At 45.2% G+C, this 13,169-nt stretch overlaps 1 protein-coding gene across 4 annotated transcripts in view; it reads right to left on the bottom strand.

Moving 5' to 3' along the window:
- NUP214 (nucleoporin 214) overlaps positions 1-12,248 on the bottom strand; it is a 156,193-nt gene extending 143,945 nt beyond the window's left edge. For all 4 annotated transcript variants that reach the window (XM_068133742.2, XM_068133744.2, XM_068133743.2 and 1 more), the window contains exon 1: positions 12,126-12,248. In XM_068133742.2, coding sequence (XP_067989843.2) covers positions 12,126-12,164 — 39 coding nt within the window. In that variant the 5' untranslated portion in view covers positions 12,165-12,248. The remainder of the gene's footprint in view (positions 1-12,125) is intronic.
- Positions 12,249-13,169: the final 921 nt, after the last annotated feature.

The following is a 13,169-nucleotide window of genomic DNA, read 5'->3' as shown; positions in this document are numbered from 1 at the left end:
CAAACAGTCTTTTCAGAAAGACAGTCAGTGAGAGATCTTCCAGGGTTGAAAGACCTATTCCATGTGTTGGACCAGCTCCTTGCTTAATCAAGGTCAGCCGAGAAGGACGAAGGTGCCGCCTGCCTATTTGAAGGATAAGGCATGCTATGGACAGTGGATTGATCAGCAAAAAATAGAGGATTGATCAGAGAATCCGAAAGGTTGTTGATGAAGATGAGGAACAGGACAGTGCCCATGATGCTGTCTTAAAGGCATTCCAACCTCAACAGGAGATAGTTGATGAGAGGATCCCATTGAGAGCTACGCACTGACTATGAGTGGATGAAGTCTGCAAGCCATGAGAGGGTAAAACTGCAGCACGTGACATAAGCCAATTTGTCCACTTGTTAACTCACAGGAGAGGAATTTACTAGTACTTATTTAAGAACCGCAACATTTTCGACTTCTTGTGATTTCAGTCGAGCAAAGTTTTTGACACATCTTTCACAAACCGTCAGGAAAGGCCTGACATTTGACTGAAGGTGACAGGAACTTGGAATTTGTGCAGGGTGTCAGTGATAACTCACCTCTTCTTCGCAAAAGGCCACCATGTTGCACTAGAATTTGATGTCATGAGGCCGGATCTGGATCCGGACCTTAACCAAAATCAAATCGCTTGTTCTTGTCATATAACCAATTCAGTCACCTAGTTTTGTCATAAATTGTCCACAACTTTTTGAAACATCATTCTAGATTTCGTTTTTGGCCCTATCTCTCAATAGCAAAGAATTACTTGTAAAATTGAAAAAATCCTCATATCTGGATCTAGATCCAGATCTTCACCAAAACTGAATCAATTAATCTTTGTCACACACCCAATCTGTCCACCAGATTTTGTTCAAATTTGTCCATATTAAATGGATATCTTTTTGATATATCCTGTTCACAAACAGACAGAAAGACAGGTGTAAAAACATAACCTCCGTACATCTTCGGTAGCGGAGGGGAAAAGAACAGTGAACGAACTGCACAAAAAGGAGTCTGCCAGTACAATTTGTAAGGTGAAAGTGGACTTCAAAAAGAAAAACTCGAATCAGAAGTGCAAGCAAACTCAAAGAGTTTCTGGAATTACGTCAAGAGTAAGACAAAAATCCATGCTGCCACTGGAGATTTAGTGAGGGATGTTGGGACAATCACCGATAATGGCATTGACAAAACAGAAACCATGAACGATTTCTTAAACTCAGTTGTATTATCGAGGACCTAACAGTTTGAAGATGCTTGTGCTTTCCATTTCCCTTGAGCACCGTTGTGTTTCAACAAGATTCTATAATCAATATTCTGCACTAGTATATAGCCCGTCAAAAATGACGGGTTTGTAACAGTATACAGTATATGACGGTGCAGTTACAAGAGCGTGCCAAAGTCTGAAGCTTGGGTCTCGTATCAGGTGTGCTTATATCTTCTTTATTTATGAGACACCCTACAGATGTAAATGAACACTCGGTTTACTCTGCACACTTTGCACGTCACATTCAGCGAATTTCACCTCCCTACGCTTTGTATTTATTGTGATTTAAAAAAACAACGCTTCCATACACCTTGAGGCTCGATTTGCAAGCCAATCGGTCCTCTACTTCCTTCTCGGCCTTCCTTCCACCAATCCGAGGGAAGCTTCTTGCCCCTCCCCTGGCCAATCACGAGTCCTTCTGGGCGTGGCTCCTGTGCAATGTTTCATCACCATGCCGGTGCAATGCGTAGGCGCTTCCTGCCTGTTCTTTCGGTGAGTTTTATTGTAGGGGGAAATTTAATTATTGTGTGTGTGCTATTGGGCCTAATTACTCTACGTGTCTGTGTGCGTTGCCATACGGGACAATGGATAGATCACAGGTCTCACACACAGGGGAATTAGCATAATCCCTACTCTATTTAACACAAGGCCATCCTCGTATGACCACAAAGATACACTTACACAAACAAACCACCGAAACAAACTTATTGCATGTGGGGTTCCCCATCACGATAATCGGAGCATGATACCTACACAGATCTACCTGATCTATATACTACTCTACCCCAAAATTCATAACAATATGCCAGATAAGCTAGACCATACTAAGTCACCAGGACCAGAGCGTATCCGCATACAAGACTGCTGAAAGAAATGAAGCACCACATTGCCATACCATTTGAGAAATTATTCAATTTGTTTTTGCAACTAGATGTGTCAACCTCTCAGAAGGCAACCAATATAGTTCCACTCTTCAAGAAAGGGAAGAAGAATGGCTCCCACAAACAACTACAGACTGATGAGCCTCACCAGTGTGACCAGCAAGGCGATGGAAACCCTATATATGAAACGAGATTATGCTGCATCATATGGAAGCCGTATCCCTGCGCCGTATCCCTGCGTGTCGTAGGAGGCGACTAAGAGGGTTGGCGTCAGGAAGGGCATCCGGCCATAAAAAAAACAAAAACATTGCCTCAAAAAGAGAACCATGACAATTACAACTACATGTGGGCAGGGTACAGCCCGAAGTGGAGATCGGTTTCTGAGGTTTGGGACATGGAATGTAGGGACAATGACAGGGAGATCAGGAGAAGTGGTGGAAGTATTGGTCAGAAGAAGAGTGGACATATGTTGTGTGCAAGAGACGAGATGGAAGGGAAGTGGTGTGAGAATGGTGAAGGGTAGGCAGGGACAGAAATACAAGTTTGTGTGGCAAGGGTGCCTGGAGGGCGTGAATGGTGTTGGTGTCCTGTTTTCTGAGGAGTTTGTGGACAGTGTGGTGAGTGTGACTAGAGTGAGTGATAGGTTGATGATGGTGAAAATGATGATTGGAAAGCTCTTGGTGAACGTCATCTCGGGATATGCTCCGCAGGTTGGTCGGAGCGATGAAGAGAAGGACAAGTTCTGGTGTGCGATAGAGAAGCTGATGGAAAACGTGAAAGATGAGGAAGTTGTTGTGGTAGGAGGAGACCTAAATGGACATGTGGGAAGGAGTATGGATGGTTTTGACGGAGTTCATGGGGGTTACGGATATGGTGTGAGAAATGGAGAAGGTGAAAGGATTTTGGAGTTTGCTGATGGAGCTGATTTGTTGATTTGTAATACTCAGTTCCAGAAAGAGGATAATAAGCTTGTTACGTACACGTCAGGTGGGTCGACGACAACCGTTGACTACCTGATGGTGCGTAGGCGAGATAGGGGGCACCTCCGAGACACAAAGGTGATCCCGGGGGAGGAGGCTGTTTCACAGCACCATTTGGTTGTCTGCGACGTCAGGGTGAAAGGTGCGAGGAGAGCTCGGCGGGTGAAGTACCAACCGAGAATGAAGGTGTGGAGGTTGAAAGAGGTGACAGTAAGGGAGGCATTAAAAGAGAGGCTGAGTAGGGTCGAGGATGATGTGGTTGAGCTTGAAAGTGGTTGGATGTCAATGAAAGCTAGTCTGTTGGGAGCCGTTGGTGAGGTATGTGGATGGACAAAAGGACCACCGAGGCACTCGGAAACATGGTGGTGGGATGATGAAGTTCTAAAGGGGATTGACGAGAAGAGGAAGAAGTTCAAGGAGTGGCAGAAGGCGAAGGGTACGGGAGCAGAAACAGCAGAGCATGAAAGTTATAAGGCAGCCAGGAAGGCTGCAAAGAAAGCGGTAGCAAAGGCGCAGGAGGCATGTAGGAAAATGTTCGGAGAATGCTTGGATTCGGAAGAGGGTCAGAAAGCAGTATTCAGGATTGCAAAGCAGATAGCGAAAGAGAGGTGTGATGTGATGGGGGTGAGCTGCTTGAAGGATGAAGTGGGACAAATCGTTGTCGACCCAGATGGAATTAAAGGAAGATGGAAAAGATATATGGAAATGCTGTTGAATACAGAGAATGAATGGGATGGCAACATAGAGAGTAACCCAGTTTTAGGACCGGCAGAGAAGATAACTGAGAAGGAAGTTGAGGAAGCGATAAAAGCAATGAAGGGTAGAAAAGCGGGAGGGCCGACGGGAGTTGTGGGAGATATGTTGAAGGCAGCAGGAAGTTGGGGTGTGAAGAGAATGACAGAGATCTGTAATCTGGTGGTGAAAGAAGGCCGCATTCCAGTGGATTGGGAAATGAGTACCCTCGTCCCTCTATACAAGGGGAAAGGTGACCCTCTAGAGTGTGGCTCGTACCGAGCGATAAAGTTATTGGAGCATGGAATGAAAGTATTGGAAAGGGTGTTGGAGAGGAGGATAAGGAAGAAAGTGAAGATCGACGAAATGCAGTTTGGATTTATGCCAGGAAGAGGAACGACAGACGCACTTTTCATTGTGAGGCAGTTGCAGGAGAAGTACATGGAGAAGAGGAAGAAGTTGTTTCTTGGGTTTGTTGATCTGGAGAAAGCATTCGATCGGGTTCCACGCAAAGTATTGACATGGGCATTGAGGAAGTTAGGAGTGGAGGAATGGTTGATCAGAGTAGTGATGGCAATGTACAAAAGAGCGCGCACAGCTGTAAGGACAAAGGACGGGAACAGTGGTGAGTTTGAGGTGAAGGTGGGAGTGCATCAGGGGTCGGTACTAAGTCCACTACTATTTGTAGCTGTGATGGAGGTGCTGGCTCAGAACGTAAAGGAGGGTTTACCGTGGGAGTTGTTGTATGCAGATGATCTGGTGTTGATTGCGGAAAGTATGGATGGACTGAAGGAAAAGATGAACACGTGGAAGGAATGTATGGAGACAAAAGGTCTGAAGGTGAATATCGGAAAGACGAAGGTGATGACAAGTGGTAAAGCATGTGGTGAGGTGGAAAGAACTGGGAAGTGGCCCTGTGCTGTGTGTAGGAAGGGTGTCGGAGTGAACTCCATTCAGTGTACAATGTGCGCTGAGTGGGTTCATCAAAAATGTAGTGGTCTGAGAGGGTCATTAACCAGTGTGGCAGCTACATTCAAATGTAAGGTGTGCACAGAGGGAGCTGCAGACGGAGGCAATGTTGAGTTGGATCTTGGAGACGGCGTGAAGCTGGAAGGTGTGAAAACATTTTGCTACCACGGAGACATGCTGAATGGAGAAGGTGGATCGGACTCGGCAACGGTTGCTCGAGTGAGATGTGCATGGAAGAAGTTTCGGGAATTGAGTGGCGTGCTGATGATGAGGGGAGTGTCGTTGAAGCTGAAGGGAAAGGTGTATGCTGCATGTGTGAGAAGTGTTATGATTTATGGGAGCGAGACATGGGTAATGAACGTAGAGCAGCAACGAAGGTTGGAAAGGGTGGAAATGCGAATGGTTCGACGGATGTGCGGAGTATCGTTGAGAGAGAGGAAGACAAATGATGAATTGCGAAAGATGATGGGAATAGAGCCTGTGATTGATGCTGTGAAGAGGAACAGGTTGAGATGGTTTGGTCATGTGTTGAGGAAGGATGAAAGTGACTGGTTGAGAAGAGTGATGGAAATGAATGTAGAAGGAAGTAGAAGACGGGGAAGACCGAGAAAGACTTGGCTAAAGATGGTGGAAGAAGAAATGCGGGCAAGGGGGTTAACAAGGAGAGATGCAGAAAATAGGGCAAAATGGAGAAGATTGTCATGGGGACCGCAAGGCTAACCCCCGCTCTAGCAGGGAAAATGGCCTTTAAAATGCATGTTGTATGTTGTTGTATATGGAAGCAGCAAACAATGTACCTAGCAAACACAAACACGGTTTTAGGAAAGCCCAATTCTGGTCATCACAGCTGCTAGAAGTCATTGAGGATTGTACAGGTGGTGGCTTAAAGAATTATGCCAAAATTGACTCAAGTACCTTGACTATCGGAAAGCCTTCGATAACGTACCACACAAAATGGTGCTGGGAAAGTGACACTCATTTGGTATCAGAGTGCATGTTCTTAACCGGATGAGATCTTTCCTCACTGGGTGGCAACAAGTGATTATGAACAGAGTATCCTCAAGCCTTACAGATGTCACTAGCAAAATCCTACAAGGCACTGTTCTAGGTCCAGTACTCTTCTTCATATTCATTAATGACCCACCAGAAGTTACCTACTCAATCGCTTCATGCACAAAACTGTTCGCCGATGATACCAAGATATACGGACAGGTCGATAACTTCTAAATTCAAGCAAGGAAGCAGTACATACCATTTTTTTTTTTTACTTTGGTATGACTCGGATGGGATTTGAATTGAACCACCGACCTCCCAGACTCAGGAGCAGATGCTCTGACCATTACGCTACCAAGTCGAGTTCCAAAATGACATAAACCAAATAGCGACGTGAGCAAAGGTCTTGCAATTTACACTATATAGGAAAAAATGTAAACTAATCATATTGAAATGACGACCCCACAAAACACAACTACACCATGTTAGGTAATGAGGCAGCTGCGACCATTGAAAGTGTAACCTACAAAAAATATCTTGGAGTGGTATTTGAGACGGAACTGAAATTCCCGCAACATGTCAAGACCAGAGTAGCTCCCCAAACAAGAAACTGGGAATCATAAAAAGACTTTCTCATTCCTGGATCAACAAGAACTTACCTTGCTCTATAAATAAGTTGTTTGTCCACCACTTGAATATTGTACGTGTTTTGGGACCCCTTTTTGAAGAAAGATGCTGTCAAACTGGAGAAAGCCCACAGACATGACTACCAAGTTCGTACCAGCCCTGAGTCACCTGGGTTACCTCGTAACTCTTGGTATCCCAACACTTGCCTACTCTAGACGTAGAGCTATGATCAAAACCTACAGAACTCTTCCTTGGCCAAGAGGACTTATCTCCAGAAAATAACACCAGAGGTCAGACATGTTTTTCAGATCGCCATATCACCTTCATCTTCAACTTTAGGGATAGAGTGCGAATTAAGAAAATGTGTCCCCACCTGCAATCTATCCATAAAACTCAATATCATGAAAATCAGAGTAAAACGATTCAAGTTCTGATTGAAAAGGTGTTTTGTTTAATTGGGTCACAATCCGAAAAAAGCAGGTTAAGGACACTAATCAAACATCAGGTGCACAACTTCAGTGGAGGTACACAATTACGATGCAAAATCATCTTGGAAGGCCAAGCAGTCTTGGGAGAATCCGCATTGGCAAAATACACATTTTCTTTTCAGCACAGACCACTATTTGACCTTGATCTTTAGCACGGAGGGGTATCTACAATAATAAATAGAGGTTGTGCGGCTGTAGCGATGTCAGAAATATTCACTTGTTGATTGGTGGCAGTACTAACCAATCGGATGTGCCTGTTTTTCCCTTCACTCGTCGATTGGTCGCGGCACAGCGGTGATTACAATATTGGTGATTACTGTGTGGTTTATTTATCACACGCTTTCCTCACCTCACCTCTCACCAGTGATTACAATATTGGTGATTACTGTGTGGTTTATTTATCACACGCTTTCTTCACCTCACGTTACCTAACCTCTCACCAGTGATTACAATATTGGTGATTACTGTGTGGTTTATTTATCACATGATTCTGTTACGTGGTCCTCCCGGTGACTACCTGGTCTCAGTGACCCCCGGACCATGAGAGGAACTCCGCCAGAAAGATCTATTATTTCTGCGCTTTCGTAACGCAATCAATATGAATTCCAATCAATAAGAAACCCCACACCAAGGATCCGGAATAATCAATGATATATTCCCCGAGCAATCAACAACCATCCACAATCAGCAATCAATAGTACAAAGATGTAAACTCATCTATAATAACTCTAAGATGGCCATCTTATACATTCCTCACGTGAGCCCCACTCCCGACTCCCTCCGTGGTCAATGTCTCTCACAATGTCTCCGTACTCCTGTAGTTCAATCTCCGCACGTGGGCGGTTGAACGGACCCTTCCTGACGTGCTTTCACCGGGCACGTCCCGTACCGGGAACAACGGCTGCAGCGCGCACCTCCTGGCCAAGCAAAGCGGGTAATGTAAAGCAGGCAAAGCAACACGCGGCTTGCCCAGCATGCGCGGCCCAAGGTGCGACCCATATGCGGCCTTGTAGACGGCGAGGCGAACTGTGCCAGCTGCTTGGTTCCGTGCACGAACCCACAGTGACTTGACGTGTCAAAGGGTAGTTACACGTCCCGGTAACTCCTCTCGCCAGACGGGCTTTGAAACGCCGATTCTCTGACGTTGCTTAATCGATACAGCCCGCGTCCGAGCTCGGCGAGGAAGAAGAAGAATCGTCGCGTCTCCAGGACCTCGTGTCTTTTTTCTTCCGTTTCCGGTCTCCTTTTTCTCAGAAGGGCTCCTGACCCTTTAATCACAACAACCTTTAATCGACTACACATGGATAAGCAAAGCCCTGAATAGTAATTCACATACATTCACATAAATATGTAACACTTTCCTCACCTCACGTTACCTCACCTCTCACCAGTGATTACAATATTGGTGATTACAGTGTGGTTTATTTATCACACGCTTTCCTCACCTCACGTTACTTCACCTCTCACCAGTGATTACAATATTGGTGATTACTGTGTGGTTTAATTATCACACGCTTTCCTCACCTCCTAAGGATAAAGGACGGGAACAGTGGTGAGTTTGAGGTGAAGGTGGGAGTGCATCAGGGGTCGGTACTAAGTCCACTACTATTTGTAGCTGTGAGGTGGAAAGGTGGAAAGGTGGAAAGAACTGGGAAGTGGCCGTGTGCTGTGTGCAGGAAGGGTGTCGGAGTGAATTCCATTCAATGTACAATGTGTGGAGTGGGTTCATCAAAAATGTAGTGGTTTGAGAGGGTCATTAGCCAGTGTGGCAGCTACATTCAAGTGTAAGGTGTGCACAGAGGGAGCTGCAGATGGAGGAAATGTTGAGTTGGATCTTGGAGATGGCGTGAAGCTGGATGGTGTGAAAACATCTTGTTACCTGAGGAGACATGCTGAATGGAGAAGGCGGATCAGACTCGGCAACGGTTGCCAGAGTGAGATGTGCATGGAAGAAGTTTCGGGAACTGAGTAGCGTGTTGACGAGGAGGGGAGTGTCGTTGAAGCTGAAGGGAAAGGTGTGTGCTGCATGTGTGAGAAGGGTTATGATTTATGGGAGCGAAACATGGGTAATGAACGTAGAGCAGCAACGAAGGCTGGAAAGGGTGGAAATGCGAATGGTTCAATGGATGTGCGGAGTATCGTTGAGAGAGAGGAAGACAAATGATGTATTGCGAAAGATGATGGGAATAGAGCCTGTAATTGATGCTGTGAAGAGGAACAGGTTGAGATGGTTTGGTCATGTGTTGAGGAAGGATGAAAGTGACTGGTTGAGAAGAGTGATGGAAATGAATGTAGAAGGAAGTAGAGGACGGGGAAGACCGAGAAAGACTTGGCTAAAGATGGTGGAAGAAGAAATGCGGGCAAGGGGGTTAACAAGGGGAGATGCAGAAAATAGGGCAAAATGGAGAAGATTGTCATGGGGACCGCAAGGCTAACCCCCGCTCTAGCAGGGAAAATGGCCTTAAAATGCATGTTGTTGTTGTTTGTTGTTCCTCACCTCATGTTACCTCACCTCTCACCAGTGATTACAATATTGGTGATAATAGTGTGGTTTATTTATCACATGCTTTCCTCACCTCACGATACCTCACCTCTCCCAGCAGTGATTACAATATTGATGATTAAAGTGTGGTGTCTTTATCACTCACTTTCCTCACCTTGTGTTGCCTCACCTTTCATGTCGGTGATTACAGTGTGGTGTCTTTATCACTCACTTTCCTCACCTCATGTTACCTCACCTTTCATGTCGGTGATTAGTGTGGTGATTAGAGTGTGGTGTCTTTATCACTCACATTCCTCACCTTGTGTTGCCTCACTTTTCATGTCGGTAATTACAGTGTGGTGATTACAGTGTGGTGATTACAGTGCAGTGATTACAGTGCGGTGATTACAGTGTGGTGTCTTTATCACTCACTTTCCTCACCTTGTGTTGCCTCACTTTTCATGTCGGTGATTACAGTGTGGTGATTACAGTGTGGTGTCTATCACTCACTTTCCTCACCTCGTGTTACCTCACCTTTCATGTCGGTGATTACAGTGTGGTGATTACAGTGTGGTGTCTTTATCACTCACTTTCCTCACCTTGTGTTACCTCACTTTTCATGTCGGTGATTACAGTGCGGCGATTACAGTGTGGTGTCTTTATCACTGACTTTCCTCACCTTGTGTTGCCTCACTTTTCATGTCGGTGATTACAGTGTGGTGTCTATCACTCACTTTCCTCACCTTGTGTTACCTCACTTTTCATGTCGGTGATTACAGTGTGGTGTCTATCACTCACTTTCCTCACCTCGTGTTACCTCACCTTTCATGTCGGTGATTACAGTGTGGTGATTACAGTGTGGTGTCTTTATCACTCACTTTCCTCACCTTGTGTTACCTCACTTTTCATGTCGGTGATTACAGTGCGGCGATTACAGTGTGGTGTCTATCACTCACTTTCCTCACCTCGTGTTACCTCACCTTTCATGTCGGTGATTACAGTGTGGTGATTACAGTGCGGTGTCTTTATCACTCACTTTCCTCACCTCGTGTTACCTCACCTTTCATGTCGGTGATTACAGTGTGGTGATTACAGTGTGGTGTCTTTATCACTCACTTTCCTCACCTCGTGTTACCTCACTTTTCATGTCGGTGATTACAGTGCGGTGATTACAGTGTGGTGTCTTTATCACTCACTTTCCTCACCTCGTGTTACCTCACCTTTCATGTCGGTGATTACAGTGTGGTGATTACAGTGTGGTGTCTTTATCACTCACTTTCCTCACCTTGTGTTACCTCACTTTTCATGTCGGTGATTACAGTGCGGCGATTACAGTGTGGTGTCTTTATCACTGACTTTCCTCACCTTGTGTTGCCTCACTTTTCATGTCGGTGATTACAGTGTGGTGTCTATCACTCACTTTCCTCACCTTGTGTTGCCTCACCTTTCATGTCGGTGATTACAGTGTGGTGTCTTTATCACTCACTTTCCTCACCTTGTGTTGCCTCACCTTTCATGTCGGTGATTACAGTGTGGTGATTACAGTGCGGTGTCTTTATCACTCACTTTCCTCACCTTGTGTTGCCTCACCTTTCACGTCGGTGATTACAGTGCGGTGATTACAGTGTGGTGTCTTTATCACTCACTTTCCTCACCTTGTGTTGCCTCACCTTTCACGTCGGTGATTACAGTGTGGTGTCTTTATCACTCACTTTCCTCACCTTGTGTTGCCTCACCTTTCATGTCGGTGATTACAGTGTGGTGATTACAGTGTGGTGTCTTTATCACTCACTTTCCTCACCTTGTGTTGCCTCACCTTTCATGTCGGTGATTGCAGTGCGGTGTCTTTATCATTTGCTTTCCTCACCTCACGACTCATCCTGTTGATTACTATATTGACATCGGTACTATGCTCGACAATTGTACGTCTTTGAATCCTCGGACACCAAGCGGACATCCGTGGTCAGTGGGCAGACACCGGTACTCCTGCCCGGAAGGCGGTGGTGCCCGCTAGTGATGTAAATTAAGCGGAGAAGGTCTTTAGTCTATCTAGACAGGGCAATTTCATTCTAATTGTACAAAAATTAGTCGTGTTATGGTAAAAAAAACGTAAACATTTGTATAATTAGGTCAAGACCTTAAAATTAGGTCAAGGTCGAAAATGTCAATCCCGCATACTTTTTATTCCCATTAATGATGCAAAATTTCATTCTGAAAGTCCCAGCTGCCTCCGAGATACACCTCGGACATCGACAGTGACAAAAAAGGAATTAATAATAAATAGATAAATGAACCCGAAATGGTGGTTGAGGAGTCCGAGGGGTCTGACAAACTCTTTCCGTGTCAAGGAAAGGCAGGTGACACAACACCTGACACAACTTCAAACGTCAAGGTAGGAATGCGTAATAACAAAGTTTGGGTAAAACGCGACGTCATGGTGTAAAAATCCGAATCGCCATGAATGATCTACTACTACTAGTACTACAGGCCCTGAGTGGGTCTAGTCCACCTCCAGCACCACAAACTTCTGAGTGGAGAAACAAAATCAACGATGAATTTCCTCAATCCGTTTTCCCGCCTCTCTCCAACGAGGCGACATTCCATATAAAACGAGTGTACCGATTACGTCTGGTGTATCTGTTAAAATAAATAACGCCAATGTGAGCGACATGCAAAATATGAAGAATATATCAAACGTATTACCCTCGCGTCTCGCGTTGGCGGACCCTCGTTCTCAGCCATCGTTGCAACACAAATACTTCCGGGTTGTCGCGGAACCTCTTCTTCTTCTTCTTCTTCTGAATTTTATACCTCTTCGTCTTTCTCTTTCTGCTTCCTCTTCCTCTTTTTTATGAACTCGCGTTCCGTCTTCTTCAAAATCTCTTATTCATAAAAAGCTTATTCAAAATATCTTGCAACGATATTTCAGAAATGTTACAAGTTTACATTTATAAATAATTTTGCATTTCGTCTGAAGACAATTTCCTCGTTAAAATACGATTGGATTTAAATAATGCGCCTTTTTAGCACGGAGGTATATAATAAACTGGAGAGCCAATGACGGCTGTCGGCTGAAGCTAGCGGAAGTTGCTTGGCGGCCATATTGGGAAGCCGATTGTGACATTCGTCCACATCCATCAGGGCAAGTAATACAATACACCGGACTCGAACATGCAACTAAATTGGAAGTTTATTGTTCAATAGTTGTTATTTTTCCTTAGCTATCTGATGCCAATAACTGCAAATGAGGGTTGTATAAATTACAGCACTAGGTGGTTTGCCATTGCCTTCCCACTTCGCAGTAGCAGTAGGTAGGGCAGGAAGTTGTTCAGGGTCCTGGTACGAATCCCGATCCTGGTATTTCACGGGCAGGGCGACTGATCATCCTGGCGAACGTTAAGCCGGCTGTCTTGTCTGCTAGTGAAGGAGCTGGGGCTCCCACGTCGATCGGGGAATCGGAATCGGGGAATGGAAGCTGAATGACAGTTGGAAAGTGCCTGTAGCATACTTTATGATAAATGGATTGTCGGGGAAGGAACAGGCGAATTTGGTGACACAATGTCTACTAAAATTGCATGATATCGGTGCAGAGGTGGTTTCCTTAACTTGCGATGGACCGTCCGCTCATTTGACAATGTTACGTGAGCTAGGTGCCGACATCACGCCGCAGAATGTGAAACCAACATTTCCCCACCCAGCAAATCTCGAAAAGAAAATTTGTGTTGTACTCGATGCATGTCACATGCT

Source organism: Myxine glutinosa, chromosome 13 (assembly GCF_964187855.1).
Source record: "Myxine glutinosa chromosome 13, kmMyxGlut1.1, whole genome shotgun sequence".
Classification (NCBI taxonomy): domain Eukaryota; kingdom Metazoa; phylum Chordata; class Myxini; order Myxiniformes; family Myxinidae; genus Myxine; species Myxine glutinosa.
This window is presented reverse-complemented; position numbering and strand designations above follow the sequence as displayed.